General features: G+C 50.3%; 3 protein-coding genes across 8 annotated transcripts in view; 1 reads left to right on the top strand and 2 right to left on the bottom strand.

The window, feature by feature from the left end:
- The window catches only part of LOC146009947 (uncharacterized), a 56,539-nt gene extending 45,496 nt beyond the window's left edge, over positions 1-11,043 (top strand). The window contains exon 7 of the mRNA XM_083150623.1: positions 10,119-11,043. Coding sequence (XP_083006749.1) covers positions 10,119-10,674 — 556 coding nt within the window. The 3' untranslated portion in view covers positions 10,675-11,043. The remainder of the gene's footprint in view (positions 1-10,118) is intronic.
- The window catches only part of LOC146009905 (zinc finger MYM-type protein 1-like), a 298,717-nt gene that overhangs the window by 20,420 nt on the left and 252,687 nt on the right, over positions 1-25,610 (bottom strand). The window contains exon 1 of one of the 3 annotated variants that reach the window (XM_083150511.1): positions 365-498. The exons of the other annotated variants lie outside the window; for them this stretch is intronic. The gene's annotated coding sequence lies outside the window, so the exon portion shown is untranslated. Of the gene's footprint in view, positions 1-364; positions 499-25,610 lie in introns of those variants that run through there. 3 annotated transcript variants of the gene reach the window in all.
- The window catches only part of LOC146009979 (uncharacterized), a 9,774-nt gene continuing 5,613 nt past the window's right edge, over positions 21,450-25,610 (bottom strand). For all 4 annotated transcript variants that reach the window (XM_083150685.1, XM_083150684.1, XM_083150688.1 and 1 more), the window contains 2 exons: positions 23,671-24,080; positions 21,450-22,720 (listed from right to left, as the gene is read on the bottom strand). In XM_083150685.1, coding sequence (XP_083006811.1) covers positions 22,190-22,720; positions 23,671-24,080 — 941 coding nt within the window. In that variant the 3' untranslated portion in view covers positions 21,450-22,189. The remainder of the gene's footprint in view (positions 22,721-23,670; positions 24,081-25,610) is intronic.

The raw sequence follows: 25,610 nt of genomic DNA, 5'->3' as shown, positions 1-25,610 counted from the left end.
GGTCTGCACCACCTGCATTACAGTAACACCGACGTCATACCCTCCAACAATATGACCCTCTCCGTTAGGTACAACATGCTCTGTTCCTGGACTTCCCTCTTACTTATATGATTGCCGTCACCTGTGCTGAACGTGTTCATTTATAAGAAAGCTGTGTCAATACAGGTGATAAGGAAGTCCAGGAACAGAGCATTTTGTACCTAATGGAATGGGCCATGTTGGAGGGTATGCGAGGTCTGCACCACCTGTATTGTAGTCACCAGAATCTGCTCCAGGTTTATAAGGAATCAGTGGCTGCTCCCATTATACCTGACACCAGATCCTTCCTGTGCAGCATATATAATAATAACAACACCACCATTACCTGCAATAGCTGTTCTCTGTCCCCGCTACTGCATTCTATAAAAGGCACAGAGCACAGACCAGGGGAAAATGGCCGCCGGGTTCCTGCACTGCGGACATGTATGCTATTGATATCATTAGTACATCTAGTAGGGGACCAGGGGGCGGGACTGGAGGCGGGGCTATTATCAGCCCTGCCCGGCGTTTCACACTGGCTGCTTTACAGAGAGACAACTGTGTGTGGCATAAATTCAACATTAATCACATATTACTTCCGGGCTGTGCGGTCCACCCTACTTCCGGGTTATGAGGTCCACCCTACTTCCTGGTTTTGCGTTCCACACGTACGAAGGGAGTTTTCACCGCTTGCCTTGTTGCAACCTGAGTTTCCTTCGAAACAGGTAACGGCGTCTTATTATAGGGAGTAGCCTGTGATATCCCTTTATTATTATACAGGGCGAGTAGCCTGTGATGTCCTGCTATTATTATACAGGGGGAGCAGCCTGTGGTGTCCTGTTGTTGTTGTTGTTGTTATTATTATTATACATGGAGAGAAGCCTGTTATTATTTTTGTACAGAGGGAGCAGTCTGTGGTGTCATGTTGTTGTTATTATTATTATTATTGTACAGAGGAAGTAGCCTGTAGTGTGACATTATTATTGTACAGAGGGAGCAGCTTGTGTTGTCTCATTATTATTATTATTATTATTATTATTATTATTATTATTATTATACAGAAGGAGCAGCCTGTTGTGTCCTGCTATAATTATACAGGAAGAGCAGCCTGTGGTGTCCTGTTGTTATTATTATTACACAGTTGGAGCAGCCTGTGGTGTCCTGCTGTTGTTGTTGTTGTTGTTGTTGTTGTTATTACTACACATGGGGTGCAGCCTGTGGTATTTTTGTTGTTGTTATACAGGAGGAGCAGCCTGTGGTGTCCTATAATAATAATAATTATTGTTGTACATGGGGAGCAGCCTGTGGTACGCTGTGGTTATTATTATTATTACACTGCAGCCTGTGGTGTCCTCTATATCACATATAACATGTACAACCCCTTACCGGCATCCCATCATACGCATTTGCCGTTATGGCGTTACCACATCCCCCTATTACACAGCTGCTGGATACTGTCGAGACGGGTGTGGTATAACACACTGACAGTCGGGATTCTGACAATCATTAGCCTGACCTCGGAATCACGACTGCGGGGACAAACAAAGCTCCTTGCTCGCTGCGCTCACCGCCTATTTTATTCTCCCTCTGTGGGGGTCATGGATCCCTACAACTCGCCGCTGCCCGTGTGTCGGGGGTTTAGCAGTTGGGATTCTGACATTGTGTAATGACTGTCGGAATCCTGACTGCCGGTCAGTCATCTGGCAGACAGGACAGGATTCTTATGGGATAATGGTGGCCCTACAGCCTGACTTGTGTCGGCAGTGGAGTCTCTGGTTGTGTTCTTCTGCCGACACAGCTTGTCCTACTGTTTATTGTACTTGAGCATTGTCTTATTTTATAAGACTAACAAATACCCGGCTGTATATAATTGTATCTGTACAGTGGCCATATGTACAGGAGCTGTCAACAAGTGACGGGTGTCTGCTGATTTTCTCTCTCTCTCTCTCTGATACATAGATAACACAGTAATAAGACATAAGCCATCCATTTGTGTTAAGAAGACTTGGCAGGTACTAGAGCCTCATCTCAGTGCCTCCACCTCACTCACTGATACCTGAGAGGCACAATGTCCAAAAGATCCTGGAACTCACCAACAAGATCATTCAGCTGCTGACCGGAGAGGTGACTGCTGGGAATGGGACGTTATACAGTAACACCGGGGGATGTGACCGGAGAGGTGACTGCTGGGAATGGGACGTTATACAGTAACACCGGGGGATGTGACTGCTGGGAATGGGACGTTATACAGTAACACCGGGGGATGTGACCGGAGAGGTGACTGCTGGGAATGGGATGTTATACAGTAACACCGGGGGATGTTACTGGAGAGGTGACTGCTGGGAATGGGGCGTTATACAGTAAAACCGGGGGATGTGACCGGAGAGGTGACTGCTGGGAATGGGGCGTTATACAGTAACATCGGGGGATGTAACCAGAGAGGTGACTGCTGGGAATGGGACGTTCTACAGTAACACCGGTGATGTGACAGGGGAGGTGACTGCTGGGAATGGAACGTTATACAGTAACACCCGGGGGGATGTGTCTGACTGTATCATTGTGTGTGTCAGGTTCCTATAAGGTGTGAGGATGTCACTATCTCTCCATGGAGGAGTGGGAGTATATAGAGGAACACAGGGGTCTGTACAAGGATGTGATGATGGAGAATCACCGGCCCCTCACATCACTGGGTAAGAGGAGACTGTCATGTAGTGTAATGGAGAGAGCAGCTATGGGGCCACCTAGATACACAGCATCTGATAATCACATATATACAATGTCACCAGTCACTGTGTGTCTCCTTCAGATGGGGCTAGTACCAAGAATACCCCAGAGAGATGTCCCCGTCCTCTGTATTCCCAGGATAATCACATATATACAATGTCCTCAGTCACTGTGTGTCTCCTACAGATGAGCCAGTAACAGGAATACCCCAGAGAGATGTCCCCGTCCTCTGTATTCCCAGGATAATCACATATATACCATGTACTCAGTCACTGCGTGTCTCCTACAGATGGGCCCAGTAACAGGAATACCCCAGAGAGATGTCCCCGTCCTCTGTATTCCCAGGATAATCACATATATACCATGTCCTCAGTCACTGCGTGTCTCCTACAGATGGGCCCAGTAACAGGAATACCCCAGAGAGATGTCCCCATCCTCTGTATTCCCAGGATAATCACATATATACCATGTCCTCAGTCACTGCGTGTCTCCTACAGATGGGCCCAGTAACAGGAATACCCCAGAGATGTCCCCGTCCTCTGTATTCCCAGGATAATCACATATATACAATGTCCTCAGTCACTGTGTGTCTCCTACAGATGGGCCAGTAACAGGAATACCCCAGAGAGATGTCCCCGTCCTCTGTATTCCCAGGATAATCACATATATACAATGTCCTCAGTCACTGTGTGTCTCCTACAGATGGGCCCAGTAACAGGAATACCCCAGAGAGATGTCCCCCTCCTCTGTATTCCCAGGATAATCACATATATACCATGTCCTCAGTCACTGTGTGTCTCCTATAGATGGGCCCAGTAACAGGAATACCCCAGAGAGATGTCCCCGTCCTCTGTATTCCCAGGATAATCACATATATACAATGTCCTCAGTCACTGCGTGTCTCCTACAGATGGGCCCAGTAACAGGAATACCCCAGAGAGATGTCCCCGTCCTCTGTATTCCCAGGATAATCACATATATACAATGTCCTCAGTCACTGCGTGTCTCCTACAGATGGGCCCAGTAACAGGAATACCCCAGAGAGATGTCCCCGTCCTCTGTATTCCCAGGATAATCACATATATACCATGTCCTCAGTCACTGTGTGTCTCCTATAGATGGGCCCAGTAACAGGAATACCCCAGAGAGATGTCCCCGTCCTCTGTATTCCCAGGATAATCACATATATACAATGTCCTCAGTCACTGCGTGTCTCCTACAGATGGGCCCAGTAACAGAGATACCCCAGAGAGATGTCCCCGTCCTCTGTATTTCCAGGATAATCACATATATGCAATGTCCTCAGTCACTGTGTGTCTCCTACAGATGGGCCCAGTAACAGGAATACCCCAGAGAGATGTCCCCGTCCTCTGTATTCCCAGGATAATCACATATATACCATGTACTCAGTCACTGCGTGTCTCCTACAGATGGGCCCAGTAACAGGAATACCCCAGAGAGATGTCCCCGTCCTCTGTATTCCCAGGATAATCACATATATACCATGTCCTCAGTCACTGTGTGTCTCCTACAGATGGGCCCAGTAACAGGAATACCCCAGAGAGATGTCCCCGTCCTCTGTATTCCCAGGATAATCGCATATATACCATGTCCTCAGTCACTGTGTGTCTCCTACAGATGGGCCCAGTAACAGGAATACCCCAGAGAGATGTCCCCGTCCTCTGTATTCCCAGGATAATCGCATATATACCATGTCCTCAGTCACTGTGTGTCTCCTACAGATGGGCCCAGTAACAGGAATACCCCAGAGAGATGTCCCCGTCCTCTGTATTCCCAGGATAATCACATATATACAATGTCCTCAGTCACTGTGTGTCTCCTACAGATGGGCCCAGTAACAGAGATACCCCAGAGAGATGTCCCCGTCCTCTGTATTCCCAGGATAATCACATATATACAATGTCCTCAGTCACTGTGTGTCTCCTACAGATGGGGCCAGTAACAGGAATACCCCAGAGAGATGTCCCCGTCCTCTGTATTCCCAGGATAATCACATATATACAATGTCCTCAGTCACTGTGTGTCTCCTACAGATGGGGCCAGTAACAGGAATACCCCAGAGAGATGTCCCCGTCCTCTGTATTCCCAGGATAATCACATATATACAATGTCCTCAGTCACTGCGTGTCTCCTACAGATGGGCCCAGTAACAGAGATATCCCGGAGAGATGTCCCTGTCCTCTGTATTCCCAGGATAATCACATATACACAATGTCCTCAGTCACTGTGTGTCTCCTACAGATGGGCCCAGTAACAGGAATACCCCAGAGAGATGTCCCCGTCCTCTGTATTCCCAGGATAATCACATATATACCATGTACTCAGTCACTGTGTGTCTCCTACAGATGGGCCCAGTAACAGAGATACCCCAGAGAGATGTCCCTGTCCTCTGTATTCCCAGGATAATCACATATATACCATGTCCTCAGTCACTGTGTGTCTCCTACAGATGGGCCCAGTAACAGGAATACCCCAGAGAGATGTCCCCGTCCTCTGTATTCCCAGGATAATCACATATATACAATGTCCTCAGTCACTGTGTGTCTCCTACAGATGGGGCCAGTAACAGGAATACCCCAGAGAGATGTCCCCGTCCTCTGTATTCCCAGGATAATCACATATATACAGTGTCCTCAGTCACTGCGTGTCTCCTACAGATGGGCCCAGTAACAGAGATACCCCAGAGAGATGTCCCCGTCCTCTGTATTCCCAGGATAATCACATATATACAATGTCCTCAGTCACTGTGTGTCTCCTACAGATGGGCCCAGTAACAGAGATACCCCAGAGAGATGTCCCCGTCCTCTGTATTCCCAGGATAATCACATATATACAATGTCCTCAGTCACTGCGTGTCTCCTACAGATGGGCCCAGTAACAGGAATACCCCAGAGAGATGTCCCCGTCCTCTGTATTCCCAGGATAATCACATATATACAATGTCCTCAGTCACTGTGTGTCTCCTACAGATGGGGCCAGTAACAGGAATACCCCAGAGAGATGTCCCCGTCCTCTGTATTCCCAGGATAATCACATATATACAGTGTCCTCAGTCACTGCGTGTCTCCTACAGATGGGCCCAGTAACAGAGATACCCCAGAGAGATGTCCCCGTCCTCTGTATTCCCAGGATAATCACATATATACAATGTCCTCAGTCACTGTGTGTCTCCTACAGATGGGCCCAGTAACAGAGATACCCCAGAGAGATGTCCCCGTCCTCTGTATTCCCAGGATAATCACATATATACAATGTCCTCAGTCACTGTGTGTCTCCTACAGATGGGGCCAGTAACAGAGATACCCCAGAGAGATGTCCCCGTCCTCTGTATTCCCAGGATAATCACATATATACAATGTCCTCAGTCACTGTGTGTCTCCTACAGATGGGGCCAGTAACAGAGATACCGCAGAGAGATGTCCCCGTCCTCTGTATTCCCAGGACCACACAGAGGAGAATCACAGTGTCCCACAGGAGGGTCAGGTAAATAACTTACACAGAACATTGTGAATGCAGCGTAATTGACAGAGATTCCCAGGTTCTCCGAGTGTATGGAGCACTCACATGGCTCTTCCCGCGCTGGACAATTATTGCGGCACAATGTTATATACATGTCCTTCATTTACTTTTGCTGCAAAGGTGTATGTGTGTATATATATATATATATATATATATATTTTTTTTTTTTTTTTTTACATTTACTGTATTTCATATTCAGAGACTAATAGCTAATGTTAGTAGGTGCGGTTATTAGTGCTGCTGTTATTCGCTTTGTAAACATCAAAACTCAGCTGAGCCAAGAAGGGAGACCGTATCTATTCCCAGCTTTTCCTTATTGAAACACCATCTGCAGGTTTTCAGCATCCCTTCATCTGAGGTGGCTCCACCCATCTCTGCAGAACATTTACTCACACTGTCAGTACAGTCCTGTTAGATCAGGTGACCACAAGCCAGTCACATCCGTTACAGCCAATCAGCATCCACGGCACCCTATGTAAATCCCCTCCAGTGCATCTTCCACTGCCAAAGCAGTGTCACACGCAGCCGCGGCGGTGCGCGACGGGCATACTACTCACCCGTTCGCGCCCGCCGTCGGCTAGCGTGTAGTGGTCTCCAGGTCAGTGGCAGCAGGCAGCGGCAGTCTGGTGGGCAGCAGGCAGCGTGGGACGCCGGCAAGTGTAGCGATATGTGCTGTAGGGGCTCCGGGAGGCCGGCGCCACCATCTTGATTAAGGGCAAATAGCAGATTGGTCCATGTCTGAGGTTTCCACCCATACTGACCTGACAGCCAATAGCAGCCGCCCTCTAGGGATATAGGGGATCTGCCTAGGCCTGTTCAGTGTCAGTACAAAGAGTCTCCAGAGGCGTTCACAGCTCCCAGCTGACTCCGGCTCTCTGACTCACCTCTCCTGACTAGGGCCCTTATTCAGATCTGTGCGGCCGGAGCCGCACACGGTGCTCCGGCCGCACAAACCAATCCCCGCCCACGATACGGATCGCCACGGCCGTCCGTACACGGACGGCTGGCGATCCGCAAGAAAATGGTGGGGCGTACGCCTCCACCATGGTGGGAGCTGCCCCCTGCATTCGATGGTCGGCGACCATCGAAGGCAGGGCCGCACGCCCCACCAGGTCCCGCAAGCTGAGACCACACGGACAATCGTCCGTGTGATAGCTTGTATGGGGGCTGAGAGCTGACATCCGGCGACGTCAGCTTCCCGCCCCCATCACTGGCGTCATACCCTCATTAGCATGCATACGCCCCGCGTTTGCATGGGAACGCCCATGAAACGCGGGGCGTATGCATAGGGAAATGAGGGTATGAAGCCCCTCACGCCCCTATACGCCCCCTTTGCGGCGGACGAACTACGTCTGCGGCGAATTGGGCTGCACATGCGCAGATTGACCTCTGCGCATGTGCAGACTGAAAACATCGGCGGTACGGCCGCACGCGGGCCGTACCGCACGATTCAGAATAAGGGCCTTGGTGCCTTGCTTCCAGTGCTCTGTGTCTGGTCTCGGTTCAGCTTAACCCCATCGCTGCCAGTTCTCTTCACAGTCTGGTCTCTGCCTGCATCCCTGAGCTTCCTGGCCTAAGCTCTTCAAGTCTTCTGCTTCCAAGCAATTCTTCATTCTTCAGTCATCATCCATCTTCTTTCAGTCTTCAAGGATCCTTCATTACCATCAAGTACATTCTCTTTCCGGATCCCCTCATTCTTCAAGAACCCAGCCTGCCGTCCTCAGTGCCTTGAACTGTCATTATTTAAATGAACTTTTTCTTCTTTCAAAGTGCCGTGCTGGCTCAATTATTATTACCACTAACTGCCACTTAAAGAAAGTATTCAAGTGTGTATTGTTCCCATTTATGAATTCCATTATTAAACCTGCACGATTTAATCCTTCCTCCTCTGGTCCGTCTCCGGTTGCTACACACCACACAACTTCATCCAGCCCTTCAGTTGTGACACAAAGTCTGTTTCTCCTGTATGTGTTTACAGCTGCTTCTGTGTACAGCTTTATCTCCATAGCATTGTGTACCCACAGTCATCTGTGCACAGCTTCAGCACGTCCTGTCTGTACTCAGCTGCCTAAGGAGTTATCTCCTGAAGTTCTGGTGCCCACACAGTATTTCAAATAAAAATAATAAATCTCTTAAAAATTCAGGAAGAAAACCTCAGCGATTTTCACATTGTTGTTGTAGAAGAGATAAAAAAGGAGGAAGATGAGCTCCGTGTGATTATTAAGGAGGAGGAAATCCCTGCAGGTATCGGAACAGGTAAGTGATAAGCGCTATGTAAGAACGGTCAGATATTCTCCTTGTTCTGTCACTACAGTCAGTGACATCAGCCCCTATTATACTCCTGCTCTCCCCTCATATCGTCACTGCGTGTTACCAGCCCAGAGATCTGACCAGTCTCCTCCCCGCACTCTCTGGTGTATCTCATACATCAGGAGCCATCAGCCCCTATTATACTCCTGCTCTCCCCCTCACATCATGTCACTGTGTGTTACCAGCCCAGATATCTGACCAGCCTCCTCCCTGCACTCTCTGGTGTATCTCATACATCAGGAGCCATCAGCCCCTATTATACTCCTGCTCTCCCCTCACATCATGTCACTGTGTGTTACCAGCCCAGAGATCTGACCAGTCTCCTCCCACACTCTCTGGTGTATCTCATACATCAGGTGCCATCAGCCCCTATTATACTCCTGCTCTCCCCCTCACATCATGTCACTGTGTGTTACCAGCCCAGAGATCTGACCAGTCTCCTCCCCACACTCTCTGGTGTATCTCATATATCAGGAGCCATCAGCCCCTCTTATACTCCTGCTCTCCCCTCACATCATGTCACTGCATGTTACCAGCCCAGAGATCTGACCAGTCTCCTCCCAGCACTCTCTGGTGTATCTCATACATCAGGAGCCATCAGCCCCAATTATACTCCTGCTCTACCCCTCACATCATGTCACTGTGTGTTACCAGCCCAGAGATCTGACCAGTCTCCTCCCCACACTCTCTGGTGTATGTCATACATCAGGAGCCATCAGCCCCTATTATACTCCTGCTCTCCCCTCACATCATGTCACTGTGTGTTACCAGCCCAGAGATCTGACCAGTCTCCTCCCTGCACTCTCTGGTGTATCTCATACATCAGGAGCCATCAGCCCCTATTATACTCCTGCTCTCCCCCTCACATCATGTCACTGTGTGTTACCAGCCCAGAGATCTGACCAGTCTCCTCCTCACACTCCGTGGTGTATCTCATACATCAGGAACCATCAGCCCCTATTATACTCCTGCTCTCCCCCTCACATCATGTCACTGTGTGTTACCAGCCCAGAGATCTGACCAGTCTCCTCCCTACACTCTCTGGTGTATCTCATACATCAGGAGCCATCAGCCCCTATTATACTCCTGTTCTCCCCTCACATCATGTCACTGTGTGTTACCAGCCCAGAGATCTGACCAGTCTCCTCCCAGCACTCTCTGGTGTATCTCATACATCAGGAGCCATCAGCCCCAATTATACTCCTGCTCTGATACTTAATGCAGAAAGAAAATATCTATTTCCAAAGCTGTATTTTATCCCCAGCAGATGGAGGGAGAAGCAGGAACACCGCGGAGGGACGGCTCCTTGTGTCTTCAGATTATAAAGTAGAAGATTCTTCAGGACAGGACCCTATTACACCAAATATACGTCCAGTGTTGGACAGTGAGGATATGACATCTGGTCCCTCTAATCTTATAGAATGTTCTGCTGATAATAATACACCTAGAATAGTCCCTAGAGGTGCTAAGATGTTCCCCTGTTCTGACTGTGGGAAATGTTTCTTACATCGTTCAGTCCTGGCCAGACATCAGAGATCTCACACGGGTGAAAAACCATTTCCATGCTCTGAGTGTGGGAAGTGCTACACGCGGAAGTCACATCTTTCTGTGCACCTGAGAGTCCACACCGGCGAGAAACCGTTCGCTTGCTCCGAGTGTGGGAAATGTTTTGCTGAGAAACCGAAGCTGATCGCGCATCAGAGAGCTCACACGGGCGAGAAACCATTTCTGTGTTCGGAGTGCGGGGAATGTTTTGCGCATAACTCAGAACTTGTTATCCATAAGAGAAGTCATGCGGACGAGAAGATGTTTTCGTGTTCTGAGTGCGAGAAATGTTTTACGCGGAAATCCACTCTCGTTATACATCAGAGAACGCACACGGATGAGAAACCGTTTTCGTGCTCTGAGTGTGGGAAATGTTTTACACGGAAAGTAGATCTGGTCAGGCATCAGAGGACACACACGGGGGAGAAGCCGTTTTCATGCTCCGAGTGTGGGAAATGTTTTACTCAGAAAACTACCCTCGGTATACATCGAAAAATTCACACACGAGACAATCCGATACCATGTGGTGACAGTTGAAATAAGGTTGCAGCAATAATCTTAATATGTAAAATATGTTGTTAATGTAAATTGGTGTAAACAGAGCTTTACTGCTTGTATTGACATATCTGATTTATGGAGGGCCTTTTAACCCTATGAGTGCTAAGTGAATTTGTGAAAATTGCCAAGAAAACATTTACATTCATCATAATACAATCTTTTTTTACACATCTTTTATTTGAATTGATTTAACAAATGTGAGCGACGCTGTGATTTTTGGCAGATAGTTTGCACAATTCTCACACAGATGTGGGCACTCAAAGGGTTAAACTTCACCCAAATCGTACATTAACATGTTGTAATGTAATTACCATCCATGACATAAATTGTATGTGTTTATTACCATAAGACTGGAATGTACAGTAGTTATTTTCTATTAGAATTACCTATAACTCTACACAGTGATAAAATCACAGGGATGTTCTATAGCAGGCATGTCCAAAGTCAGGCCCGGGGGCCAATTGCGGCCCGTGCTGTCATTTCAAGCGGGCAGAGCATCAGATGTGGGAAGCACAGCACAGGACACTAAAGGTGGGGCCCCGGCGAGCGCGCTTTTACCTTGCTGTCTGCTGCAGTGAGGAGGTGCCAACCGCCACAGTCAGATGTGTTTGGTGTCCTACCCCTGCTGCTGCAATCGTATATCACCCTACTCCACAATCACAGTGACAGCAGTGTTTGGGGAGGGGGGAAGCAAGGAGGAAGCTTGCTCCCGTAACATGCAGAGCGGAGTAGGGCAGCAGCGGGAGCCCAAGCATCTCCTGACCTTGCAGTGCCTGCTTTGCCTCTCTTCCTCTGGCTCACACAAGGGGCTGGGAAACATACAGAGAAGGGAGGGGGCAGAGTGGGGGACATACAGTGAAGGAGGGTCAGGCTGGGGGACATACAGTGAATGGAGGCAGTGATGGCCATTCAGAGAAGGGGGAGCAGGGGCAGACTGGGGGACATACAGTAAATGGGGGCAGAGTGGGGTACATAGTGAATGGGAGTCATACAGTGAAGGAGGGTCAGGCTTGGGGACATACAATGAATGGAGGCACTGATGGACATTAAGAAAAGGGGGCAGGCTGGGGGACAGAGTGAATGGGTGCAGAGTGGGGAACATACAGTGAATGGGGGACATACAGTGAAGGAGGGTCAGGCTTGGGGACATACAATGAATGGAGGCACTGATGGACATAAGAGAAGGGGGCAGGCTGGGGGACAGAGTGAATGGGTGCAGAGTGGGGAACATACAGTGAATGGGGGACATACAGTGAAGGAGGGGCAGGCTGGGAGACACACAGTGAATGGGGGCAGGCTGGGGGAAATACAGTGAAGGGGCAGGCTGGGGGACATAGAGTGAATGGGGGCAGAGTGGGGAACCGTTCTGATGTGATTAATGTTTGAAAGAATGTCAGGCTGAATGGTCGGCCCCCACACATTTACACTTCACCAAATCTGGCCCTCGTCGCAAAAAGTTTGGACACCCCTGTTCTATAGGATCCTAAATATATACTTAGAATAAAACTGTAAGGGTTGTGTCTGTACATAGAATATTCGATAAATACAATATTGTATAGCCTTGTCAAGTGGGAAGAAACTGTAGTATATATATGTGACATCAGGAAGAGGAGAATTAAAGGAAAGAACATGCTTGACACTCACCCGAAATGAACAATTAGATAAATATTATATTTAGCATTAAAATATGACTATATCAATCACTGATCAGGCAGGTTATCTTGACTTGTGAAGTTTATCATCAATTCAGTAGATGGTGGACCAAGACAATGACCGTATTAGAGGGTACTACTGTCTTTTTAAAATTATCAGCCGGTATTTCATGCCCTACCATTTACTAGGGCGTGGTGGGAGAATAATATAGTGTGCCCGGAGCATCGCAAGCGATGCGGTTGACTTTAAATTGTGCCCATGTCGACTGTGTCGACATTCGGGGTCAAAAAACAGTGAAAATCCCCATGTCAACCTTTTGACTGTCGACCTAGGCCATGTCGACCTTGACCCATGTCGACCTTGCTGCATGTTGACCTAGTGGTGTTGACCTAATGCTTCTTGACCTAGTTGGTGTAGACCAAACGATCCCAACCCTTTAGCAGCCAGTGATTAATACAACTGTAGTGCATGCGAAGTGGGCCCAGAATCACTCAGCTTAGTAAATATCAGCTTTGCGCACACTTCTGAATCAGCTCCCTACTCCGTATGCCCCTAAATACCTTCATCGTTACCTACCCCTTTCAGCTCATATCCCAGTGCCTTAGCCCATGGCAGGCCAATGTCAACGTAGTTGGCTAGCGATATGAGTATGGACCCTAAGGTCTCTACAGGGTAAATTTACGAAGATGTGAAGTTGCCCATAGCAACCAATCTCTGTGCCGTGGCAGACTAGTGTGCCTTCAGCTGTTCTCATATGTGCCCCAGAGTAGGGATGGACATCGCATCGCAATGTTTTACAACTATCCATGTTTATTTCGATGGTAGTAATTTTACCATTTGATTGTGTCATTCCGATGTTTGCCGGCATCAAATGGTAAGCAATTGATAGTCTTCCGATGGTCTCGCCCCCCTTGCGGTCCGTTCTTCTGGGCCCCCCAGCCATCCACACTAAAGACGATTGGTCACTGACCGTCGTATCTAAAGATTTGATGTTGGCTGCCCAGCCATCGTTTAATGGTGGGCTTCCGATGCCCGTACCTACCCTAGAGCGAGTAGTCACGGTTGCTTAAGAAGATGCCCAATTAGAGAAGACGAGTCGCGTATAGTTAGTTAAGGATCTGCACGGATGCTCTGCTGTTATACTGTCATCACTAGCTCCCTAGGAGAACATATGGCAGCTGGGCAGTGACTCCTATGGCGAGGGCATTTTTCATTTATCCACTGGGGCACTACGCACTGCAAACAATTGGCATTAGCATAAGGTCTCTCCTGTGTTCTGCAAGCAGATTAGCCTGGCACAGACTGTACTGTGTTTTACGGGGGACAACGTGATATTTTTTTGATGGGCCAACGGATTTTATTTTTGTTACCTGTGGGGACCAGGGTGATTTTTTTCATATGGGAGCCAATGGATTTATTTTTTTCCTGTGGGGGCCAATGTGTTTTCCCTGTGGGGGTCTGATAGTGTACTTGGCAATTTAAAAATATTGTTTGGTGTGCCGCAAGTTGAAAAAAAGATGAAAGTCACTGGTGTAGGGGGCAGGACATGCCCAAATGTCACCACACATATGTCCTCCACCTCTCATAATAGGTCATTGTTTATTGTCATGTGACCCGTAATTCCCAATCATAAAGTATGAAAAACTCATGTTGACCATTATCAAATCGATTTTTTTAAACGTGTCACCCTAATGCAGATGAACCAATAGTGGTTGACCTACTGAACGTCACGCGAATGTCTGGATACCGTTCTGAGGAGGCACACACCCTGCACCAAGTTCCACTGTTACCTCCCTTCCTTCTTCTCCATGCCTTTGACTTCCACCTTTGGTCACCAGCTGCTGTAGCGTGCTACACCAAACACCAAGGCCCAGCACCTGCAATCTCTCCTGCCTGGCTAAGGACCATCTCAAGATCGGAGAAGGCAGTTTATCATTGTTACTTAAAAGTAGGGTTTTATTTTTTTCAGATTTGTTATTAAATGCAAAAAAAATACATAGACAAAGAAATGATGGAGGACATAGGTTTGACAGCGCGTAGATCATTACCACCAGCCTGAAATACTGTACAAGAAACAACTTAGGTGGATAAATCAATGAGCATAGGAAAGGTTTCCGGAGGGAATTATACTCGTTGCCAGGGGTTACTTGCTCGTTGCCAGGGGGTTACTACTCAAAGCTCACCAGCTCTTCTGGAGTCAGCGCTGGCTTCACTGCCTTCCCCTGATAGACGCACATTTTTGGGAGACCATTTATGTCCCGGGACTCAGTGCTCCTGGCTGCAGCCTATTGGTTGATCTGGCCCTGGTAATTGGAGTCTTAAGTCTGGCACATACACAGTGGTGTAGCTAGGGCTCTGCAGCCCTAGCAGTGGCGGGGGGGGGGGGCTGTCCCCCCAGAGACCTGGCTCTGCATGTGCAGGAGAGACCTGACGCTGTGTCCCCTTAGACCCAGGGCAGAGACCACGGAGACCTGGTGCTGTATTGTGGCTCTGCTTCTGCAGGAGAGACCCGATGCTGTGTGCAGGAGAATGGAGGGGGCAGCACCCCTCCCCCTCCTTCCTCTGTCCCTTTCCCCCCTGTCAGTGATGCCTGTCATGCTTTCACATCCATTTCAAGCCCCTGCCCCCCCTCTCCCCCCCCCCCCATCTCTCCTCACCCCTCCTTCCTCTCTCTCACCCTCTCTCTTCTCTTTCCTGCTCTCTTTTTCCTTAGGCCCTCTTTCTTTCAAACCTCTCTTCCACTCCCCTCCATCTCTCAGCCCCTAGTCTCTCTTTATCTCTCAGTGCGTACAGTGCCTGCAACCCATGGTAACGAGCATAGATACCCCCAGCAACGAGCATGTATGTAAAAAAAAAAATATTAATGTATGGGTGGCGCCAGAAACTTTTTTGGCAGGGAGGGCGCAAAATTTCTAGTTACGCCACTGCACATACACACACTATCCATTGATATAGCGATGTTTCAATATATTGTGCACCATTATACACTGAGTGAACTGCCAGCCGTACGATGGCACAATACATCGCTAGAGGGGTAAATATACCGCACTGTATTAGATTTTGTCTCATCCTATCCGATGTGTGCCACATCCAATGGTGTAGACCTGACAAACAGCCCAGTGCACATTACATTAAATGCAGGTTGTTTGTTTAAAGCAATAATTAGTGCTGGGCATGATAATGCGTTATCGCGTTAATGCCGCAGTACTAGAATGGCGATTCATTGATTTTTTACACCGTTAATAAAGAGGGGGCGCTCCCCCCCCACCCCACCCCCATTGCTGCAGAGGTGCAGAGTCTCTGACAGCATTACAGAGACCCTGCGACCCCTCCAAAAATGTACACCCCCTTAGCAACGAGCATTTAATCCCCCTTGGCAATGAGCATGAAACCCCTATGGAAACAAGTATGTAATCCCCCTGGCAATGAGCATGTAGGGAAGTGGGACATATGGGCCTAATAATGGGATTAAGCACAGGAAAATCACTTGATAACTATTATAATTGTAATCATTGCCCAGCACTAGCAATAATGTTATATACACTGTGTAACACCAAGCACCATTTTCTGACCGTCTGGGTTACTGCGTCAGCAGTGGATGAGGTGACAGGCATGTGGCACAGTAGCCATAGTGGCCTAGTTGGTAAGGCTACAGCATGCTATGCACTGCACACGGAGTTCGGATCCTGCTCATTAACGATTCATTTTTTGTGATTATCACTGTTTGTTTTTGTACATTAAAATGTGTATTTACTTATGTTTTGTTTCCACTTTACTTGTGCATAATTTGGGAGTGTGAAAAAGATGCTCGGTCAGCCTTATACAAAGTGTGTGGACTAGTGTTCCGGGACTCTGCTCCACCTTCTTCATAGTTAGACTCGTACCCTGAACCTGTTATTTCTGTGCCACTCAGCTACATTAGACGCTAAACCGCTATTGACCTCATAGTGCACTGCACTGTAGCAAGACACAAACTGCCTGATCGGAAAGTGGTAATGAAATCTCGTTTTTGCGGAAGAGACGCTCGCAGAGCCAAGTTATGATCTGCAATGTTTAAATGAACTTAAAAGTACAAAATTAGAGCAGATTTGTAATAAATAAACGTTTTAAACATTATTTCTGACCTTACACTCTTCTTGGAAGGCTTTTCACAAGAATTTGGTGCCCATTCATTCTGTAGTGGTTCCGAAACTTCCTTGAATCGAGGTGCAGAGAGCAGTGGTTCCCACCTGGGGGTACTCTGTGACAGCTTGGGGTACTTGAAAATAATATTAGTAATGGCGAAAGAAGAAATCTCATGATGGTGGAAGAAGTCTACCATTGCCGTGGAGATCAACCATGTTGCGTCACTTCCAGATCCGTCTGCAGCGCCATTGTCATCTCCGCACGCTTTTGCCAGACAGCAATCCACTGGGAGCTACCTGCACTGACCTTAGACATCAGCGTTCATCTGCCCCACACTGACATGGGTGGAGGAAGCAGCTGTAATAATCCTACAGGTGAAAGCGGGAACCCCGGATACAGTACACTGCAGGCAGCCAGACACAGAGGGTCCCGATTCCTGACCGCACACTACTCCACTACTTCTTAATATAAAGACACGCATACCGCTCACTTCCACTCCTAAGTACTGTGGATATTTCACATTGAGAGGAGAGGTACTCAAAAAATACAAGACTAATCAAGGGGTACAGGAGAGAAAAACATTGGGAACCGCTGCTCTATAAGGTTTCTTAATATAATGTTTTTTCAAAATGTATCAATAAGTAAACTGTGCTTACCTTTCCTCCTTAGGGTGTTATGTGGTAATGTACAGAGCTGTACATCTGATTGTCCACGTTTTATGGGCAGAGATTAGCACCACCAGCCCGTACCATTATCCCTCCTCCACCAGCCCCCGTACCCTTATTCCTACTCCGCCAGCCCCCATACCGCTATCCCTCCTCCACCATTCCCCGTACCATTATCCCTCCTCCACCAGCCCCCGTACCCTTATTCCTACTCCGCCAGCCCCCATACCACTATCCCTCCTCCACCAACCCGTACCATTATCCCTCCTCCACCAGCCCCTGTACCCTTATTCCTACTCCACCAGCCCCCATACCGCTATCCCTCCTCCACCAGCCCCCGTACCATTATCCCTCCTCCACCAGCCCCCGTACCCTTATTCCTACTCCGCCAGCCCCCATACCACTATCCCTCCTCCACCAACCCGTACCATTATCCCTCCTCCACCAGCCCCTGTACCCTTATTCCTACTCCACCAGCCCCCATACCGCTATCCCTCCTCCACCATTCCCCGTACCATTATCCCTCCTCCACCAGCCCCCGTACCCTTATTCCTACTCCGCCAGCCCCCATACCACTATCCCTCCTCCACCAACCCGTACCATTATCCCTCCTCCACCAGCCCCTGTACCCTTATTCCTACTCCGCCAGCCCCCATACCACTATCCCTCCTCCGCCAGCCCCCATACCGTTATCACTCCTCCGCCAGCCTCCATGGCGTTATCCCTCCTCCACCAGCCCCTATACCATTATCACTCCTCTGCCAGCATCTATGGCGTTATCCCTCCTCCACCAGCCTGTACCATTATCCCTAATCCACCAGCCCCCGTACCCTTATTCCTACCCCGCCAGCCCCCATACCGATATCCCTCCTCCACTAGCCCCCGTACCGTCATCCCTACTCCACCAGCCACGTACCATCATCCCTCCTCCACCAGCCCCGGAACATCATCTCTCCTCCACCAGCCCCGTACCATCATCCCTCCTCCGCCAGCCCCTGTACCATTAGCCCTCCTTCACCAGCCCGCGTGCCAGCCCCCATACCAATATCACTCCTCTGCCAGCCTCCATGGCGTTATCCCTCCTCCACCAGCCCGTACCATTATCCCTCCTCCACCAGCCCCCATACCTGTATTCCTACTCTGCCAGCCCCCATACCGATATCCCTCCTCCACCAGCCCCCGTACCGTCATCCCTCCTCCACCAGCCCCCATATCATTATCCCTCCTCCACCAGCCCCGTACCATTATCCCTCCTCCACCAGCCCCCGTACCCTTATTTCTACTCCGCCAGCCCCCATACCACTATCCCTCCAGCCCCCATACCGTTATCACTCCTCCGCCAGCCTCCATGGCGTTATCCCTTCTCCACCAGCCCCCATACCATTATCACTCCTGTGCCAGCATCCATGGCGTTATCCCTCCTCCCCCAGCCTGTATCATTATCCCTCCTCCACCAGCCCCCGTACCCTTATTCCTACTCCTCTAGCCCCCATACCGATATCCCTCCTCCACCAGCCCCCGTACCGTCATCCCTCCTCCACCAGCCCCCGTACCATTATCCCTCCTCCACCAGCCCCGTACCATTATCCCTCCTCCACCAGCCCCGTACCATCATCCCTCCTGCACCAGCCCCCAAACCATCATCACTCCTCCACCAGCACGTACCATTATCCCTCATCTGCCAGCCCCCGTACCATCATCCCTCCTCCGCCAGCCCTGTACCATCACCCCTCCTCCGCCAGCCCCCATACCTTTAACCCTCCTCTGCCAGCCTCGTACCATTATTCCTCCTCCGCTAGCCCCGTACCATTATCCCTACTCCCCCAGCCCCCTCCTGTCTCCCCACCCGCCGCTCTCCCTGTCCGGTCTCTGACGCTCTCTATTCCCCCGGCCCCCTCCTGTCTCCCCACCCGCCGCTCTCCATGTGTGACTGCACTCTCATGGTCCTGTCTCTGACACACTCTATTCTCCCGGCCCCCTCCTGCCGCTCTCCCTGTGTGACTGCACTCTCATGGTCCTGTCTCTCTATTCCCCCAGCCCCCTCCTGTCTCCCCACTGGCTGCTCTCCCTGTGTGACTGCACTCTCATGGTCCTGTCTCTGACCCTCTCTATACCCCCGGCCCCTCCTGTCTCTCCACCGGCCGCTCTCCCTGTGTGACTGCACTCTCATGGTCCGGTCTCTGACCCTCTCTATTACCCCGGCCCCCTCCTGTCTCTCCACCGGCCGCTCTCCCCGTGTAACTGCACTCTCATGGTCCTGTCTCTGACCCTCTCTATTCCCCCGGCCCCCTCCTGTCTCCCCACCGGCCGCTCTCCCCGTGTAACTGCACTCTCATGGTCCTGTCTCTGACCCTCTCTATTCCCCCGGCCCCCTCCTGTCTCCCCACCGGCCGCTCTCCCTGTGTGACTGCACTCTCATGGTCTTGTCTCTCTATTCCCCCGGCCCCCTCCTGTTTCCCCACCGGCCGCTCTCCCTGTGTGACTGCACTCTCATGGTCCTGTCTCTGACCCTCTCTATTCCCCCAGCCCCCTCCTGTCTCCCCACCTGCCGCTCTCCCTGTGTTACTGCACTCTCATGGTCCTGTCTCTGACCCTCTCTATTCCCCCGGCCCCCTCCTGTCTCCCCACCTACCGCTCTCCCTGTGTGACTGCACTCTCATGTTCCTGTCTCTCTATCCCCCCAGCCCCCTCCTGTCTCCCCACTGGCCGCTCTTCCTGTGTGACTGCACTCTCATGGTCCTGTCTCTGACCCTCTCTATTCCCCCGGCCCCCTCCTGTCTCCCCACCTGCCGCTCTCCCTGTGTGACTGCACTCTCATGTTCCTGTCTCTCTATCCCCCCAGCCCCCTCCTGTCTCCCCACTGGCCGCTCTCCCTGTGTGACTGCACTCTCATGGTCCTGTCTCTGACCCTCTCTATTCCCCCGGCCCCCTCCTGTCTCCCCACCTACCGCTCTCCCTGTGTGACTGCACTCTCATGTTCCTGTCTCTCTATCCCCCCAGCCCCCTCCTGTCTCCCCACTGGCCGCTCTTCCTGTGTGACTGCACTCTCAGGAATCACCGTAATACAGGAGACGGACATTCTTCTTGAATACCCAACCGCGCTAACCATAGTTCAAAGTAATACATTAAGATTCAACCTATGACAACAACATAACAAATGAACACAAGACAAACAAACCCAGCAATCTATAAAAAATCAACTGGCCCCAAAAGCCCAAATACACACAATCTGATATTACTGATTAATAACAATACACAACACGGAATTTGATAGCACTTTGAGGACAGGTGAAAGGGACGGCAGACATTTTTATCTGACTAACCAATGAGAAAGAACGTATCATTTGGACCAATCCTACACTCCATAATGTTGCCTACACACGGCACTATTTTGGCCATGGCCAATTTTGACTATACTAGAAAATGCTCAGGTTTGGTATTTCAGGGTGGGTAGGTGTCACTTTATGAGGGGATAAATATCGGCGGCCATTTTAAATCTCTGCATTGGCAGCCATTTTAAATAAATGCTCTGTGTCTAGTTTGGTTAAGTTGAAATACTTTGTACACCAGTCACGTCCAGGTAGTGGGGGGGGGGGGGGGGGGGGGGGACGGCAAGCCAGCATTCGGTGTGAGTCTGTTGTTGCCGTTGTTAAATTGTGGCGCTACTGTGAAATTCCCAGCCCTCCACACCCTGTGGACAATATTGATTTCCTCCGGTCTACAATTGCTCTGTGTATGTCCGATTATAAAAATGTAATTTACATTGAAATGTTATGTCCCTCATTTCCTGTTTGCGCTGAGAGACACAGTTTTCTTTGAGAGTTTCCAATAGTAAAGGCTTCAATTCCCAACTGCTGAGGACTGCAAACATGGGTCCAGCTTTGTGCTTGCTCTCCATGAATACATAATGAAGCCCTATCCCCAAAGGCTGCTAACAAAGGAGAATATTTATCTATTTTCTGTCTCGACGTGCAGCGGACAATGCGTTCAGGATCCTGAGCAGCCCATTCCGTATTTTCCCACAATGCCATAGATCTTTGTGTGGATAAGATTGATCGGATTGTTTTGGGACGTTGTGCCTTGCAGTCCGCATTGCTGATTCCGATAGGTGAACTGCTGTAGAAACACTCCACGAAATTGCCTACGCCGGGCCTAGCCTACTGCAAAGGCCAAACAGGTCAGTGAGGTCTACCGTGTGGTAGTCATCACCCAAGCATCATGGAGTCCTCCCTCCCAGGGTCCAAGCTATTTGCCTGCACCTCATGTCCAAGCCACCAATATTTCTAGATGAAGAAAAACCAAACACAAATACTGTTTTCAATTTTTTTTTCTACTAAAATCTCTGAAATATTCTGGACTGGATTCAATGACTTTACGCCAATAGAAGACATGTCTGTACAGCAGAAAGCAAGAGCGGAGGAACGGGTCCGGAACAATTTTGTAAACACTACAAAATTTGTATTTTTCTTTTTACAAAAATTGAAAAAAACCTGGTTTCGTCCAGTAGAGAGGATTGTGGGTAAGATGTATTATTGTTCATCCTTCGTCCGTTATGTGCGTGGACCCCATTCACCACCATATCACGGTGTAGTGGGTCCACATATCATCTGAATGTATCATTCATCTAGCAGCCGATAAATCGTCATATCGGCTCTCCCACTATCGGTGACCTCCCTCTCCCAGCATCCCTATTTCTGTCAACTGCATAGATTAAAACAAACTTTATTGTCCAAAAAACAAGGGACAATATGGCTGAGGAGTGAGGCAGTCCAGACAGGGGCGTGGAGTAGCGCCAGTCACAACTGGAGATATTATTAAAGGTAAAAAACAAACCAGTCAGCCTAAAGTGAGATCTATACTGCACTGTAAGAATAAAGCAGTCAGTATTTTCCCTGCACAGAAACAAAATAACTCACCCAAATCTAACTCTCTCTGCACAGGTTATATCTGAACCCCCCCCCCTGCAGTCACATGGTTCTGTCCATTTGAAAAGGAATTTGCGAGTGAACCAGAATAACCCCCGTTTTCTCACATAACGGACCTTCATACATCTACCCCTGTGTGTTTGGCATGTCTGTGTACATGCCATTGGACGAAATGCCTGGTTGGGTGGGCGAGGTGGGCTGTGTGGGTCCTGGCGGAAAAAAGGTGGACTGTGGCGGAGGGTTTAGCGGCGCATAATACATGGGTTGGTTATGCGGGTAGTCGGAGGGGGGCACATTTTGGAGACGCCGCCGGGCATGCGGTACTATATCACTCTCATCGACCAGAGATTCATCGAACGTGCGTGACAAAGCATCGAGTACCAGACGCTTGAAGACCTTCAGCTGATGCTCCTTCATGAGGCGCATCTCAGTCGCCATGAAGTTTGCAAAGGTTTGACAATAGTCCGGGGGCCCATTAACAGCCTCCGTTGTCTGTTTACAAAATTGTTCCGAGATGGACGGCGCCGAACTGAACTTTTGCGTGTCTTTTCGCCGCTGTTTTGGGGGACGCGGTTGTGGTGTACCCTCCTCCTCAATGTCCTCCAGTTCCGGGGGCTCGCTAGTGGCAGGGTCCACTTCCAGCTCTGGAGGATCATCCTGTCAAATAAAAACAGGAAAAAATGTTGAATGTTGAAAGTATACATTTTTTAAGAGTGGGGGAGGACTGAGGCACAGTCCCGGGGAGGGCCACTGTTGGGAACCGCCCCCGGTAGAGCGTCACTGTCATGAACCGCACCACCAGGAAGAGCGCCGGGAACCGCCCCCACCCCCGCGAAAGCGAGAGCGCTTCTCAGAGAGCGCTGTTGTCGTGTACCACCCAACACCCCCCCACAGAGTGCCGCTGGTGGGAATCACCCCCCCAGAGAGTGCCGCTGTCAGGAATCGCGCCCCCCCCCCCCCCCCGGGAGAGTGCCGCTGTCGGGAACCACCCTCCCCTCGAGAGCCTGCTTTCGGAAACCCCCTCCCACAGAGAGCGCTGCTGTCTGGAGCCGGCCACAGGGAGTGCTGCTGCCGGGAAACCCCCCCCCCCAGGGAGTGCCGCCCCCCAGGGAGTGCCACTGTCGGGAGGCCCCCCCCCCAGGGAGTGCCACTGTCGGGAGGCCCCCCCCCCCCCCCAGGGAGTGCCACTGTCGGGAGGCCCCCCCCCCCCCCCAGGGAGTGCCACTGTCGGGAGCCCCCCCCCCCAGGGAGTGCCACTGTCGGGAGGCCCCCCCCCCCCAGGGAGTGCCACTGTCGGTAGCCCCCCCCCCCCCCCCCAGGGAGTGCCACTGTCGGGAGCCCCCCCCCCCCCCCCCAGGGAGTGCCACTGTCGGGAGTGCCACTGTCGGGAGTGCCACTGTCGGGAGCCCCCCCCCCCCCAGGGAGTGCCACTGTCGGGAGCCCCACCCCCAGGGAGTGCCGCTGTCGGGAGCCCCCCCCCCCCAGGGAGTGCCACTGTCGGGAGCCGCCCCCCCCAGGGAGTGCCACTGTCGGGAGCTGCCCTTCTGTAATACAACAGTAATTATCAAGTAGAAAAATAGAGCAGTCAAAAACATGTGAGACCTTACCAGATCCAGACTCTCAGTTTCCTCCTCTTCCAAAAGAGCAGGAGATCCTGGATACAAATGACACCGGTTCCTTTTCCTAGGCACTTGATCCACAGTGAACAGCAAGAGGTCATAATACCACAGGGTTGGCTTAGGAACCTCCTCCGCCCAACCGACTGAACGCTGTAAGTCCGTGTACTTCTTGTGCTCCTTCAGAAACACAGTTCGGAAATTTGCAATCTTCTTCTTCACCCACTTGAGGTCGGCAGCGCTGTTCCTGGCTCTACTGTATGCAATCAATTGCTGATAGGCCTGATTCCTCCTGGTCTTGTTTGCATAGTCCTTGTCCTTCACACGCCACAGAAACTCATTGTCTTGGTATAATTGAATGAATCCGGCCCAGAACTCCCGGTAGGCCTTCGTAGCCACATCTGTGGGGAAAATAGGGCACAATGTAACTACCAAGGTTAATATAGATTAATATGGCACACAGCCTGTATAGAACAGTGCAAGGGGGAAGTATGGTCTCCAGCTGCTCTAGAACTACACATCCCAGCAACACCAGCTATCGCTCATTACAGCCTGCAACATTGGTACCTTCCTGTTCCTCCCAAACATCACACTGTACCTCCCACACAGCGGTATGATGTGAGGGGGGAGAGCAGGAGTATAACAGGGGCTGATGGCACCTGATGTATGAGATACACCAGAGAGTGCGGGGAGGAGACTGGTCAGATCTCTGGGCAGGTAACACACAGTGACATGATGTGAGGGGGAGAGCAGGAGTATAATAGGGGCTGATGGCTCCTGATGTATGAGATACACCAGAGAGTGCGGGGAGGAGACTGGTCAGATCTCTGGACTGGTAACACACAGTGACATGATGTGAGGGGGAGAGCAGGAGTATAACAGGGGCTGATGGCTGCTGATGTAAGAGATACACCAGAGAGTGCGGGAGGAGACTGGTCAGATCTCTGGGATGGTAACACACAGTGACATGATGTGAGGGGGAGAGCAGGAGTATAATAGGGGCTGATGGCTGCTGATGTATGAGATACACCAGAGAGTGCGGGGAGGAGACTGGTCAGATCTCTGGGATGGTAACACACAGTGACATGATGTGAGGGGAGAGAAGGGGTATAATAGGGGCTGATGGCTGCTGATGTAAGAGATACACCAGAGAGTGCGGGAGGAGACTGGTCAGATCTCTGGGATGGTAACACACAGTGACATGATGTGAGGGGGAGAGCAGGAGTATAATAGGGGCTGATGGCTCCTGATGTATGAGATACACCAGAGAGTGCGGGGAGGAGACTGGTCAGATCTCGGGGCTGGTAACACACAGTGACATGATGTGAGGGGGAGAGCAGGAGTATAATAGGGGCTGATGGCTCCTGATGTATGAGATACACCAGAGAGTGCGGGTAGGAGACTGGTCAGATCTCTGGTCTGGTAACACACAGTGCCATGATGTGAGGGGGGAGAGCAGGAGTATAACAGGGGCTGATGGCTGCTGATGTAAGAGATACACCAGAGAGTGTGTGAAGGAGACTGGTCAGATCTCTGGGCTGGTAACACACAGTGACACGATGTGAGGGGGAGAGCAGGAGTATAACTGGGGGCTGATGGCTCCTGATGTATGAGATACACCAGAGAGTGCGGGGAGGAGACTGGTCAGATCTCTGGGCTGGTAACACACAGTGACATGATGTGAGGGGGAGAGCAGGAGTATAATAGGGGCTGATGGCTCCTGATGTATGAGATACACCAGAGAGTGTAGGGAGGAGACTGGTCAGATCTCTGGGCTGGTAACACATAGTGATATGATGTGAGGGGGAGAGCAGGAGTATAATAGGGGCTGATGGCTCCTGATGTATGAGATACACCAGAGAGTGCGGGGAAAAGACTGGTCAGATCTCTGGGCTGGTAACACACAGTGACATGATGTGAGGGGGAGAGCA

This window comes from Crinia signifera, chromosome 6 (genome assembly GCF_055691185.1).
Source record: "Crinia signifera chromosome 6, ASM5569118v1, whole genome shotgun sequence".
Taxonomy (NCBI): Eukaryota; Metazoa; Chordata; class Amphibia; order Anura; family Myobatrachidae; genus Crinia; species Crinia signifera.
The sequence above is the reverse complement of the archived record's forward strand: the minus strand, read 5'-3'. Positions and strand labels throughout refer to the sequence as shown.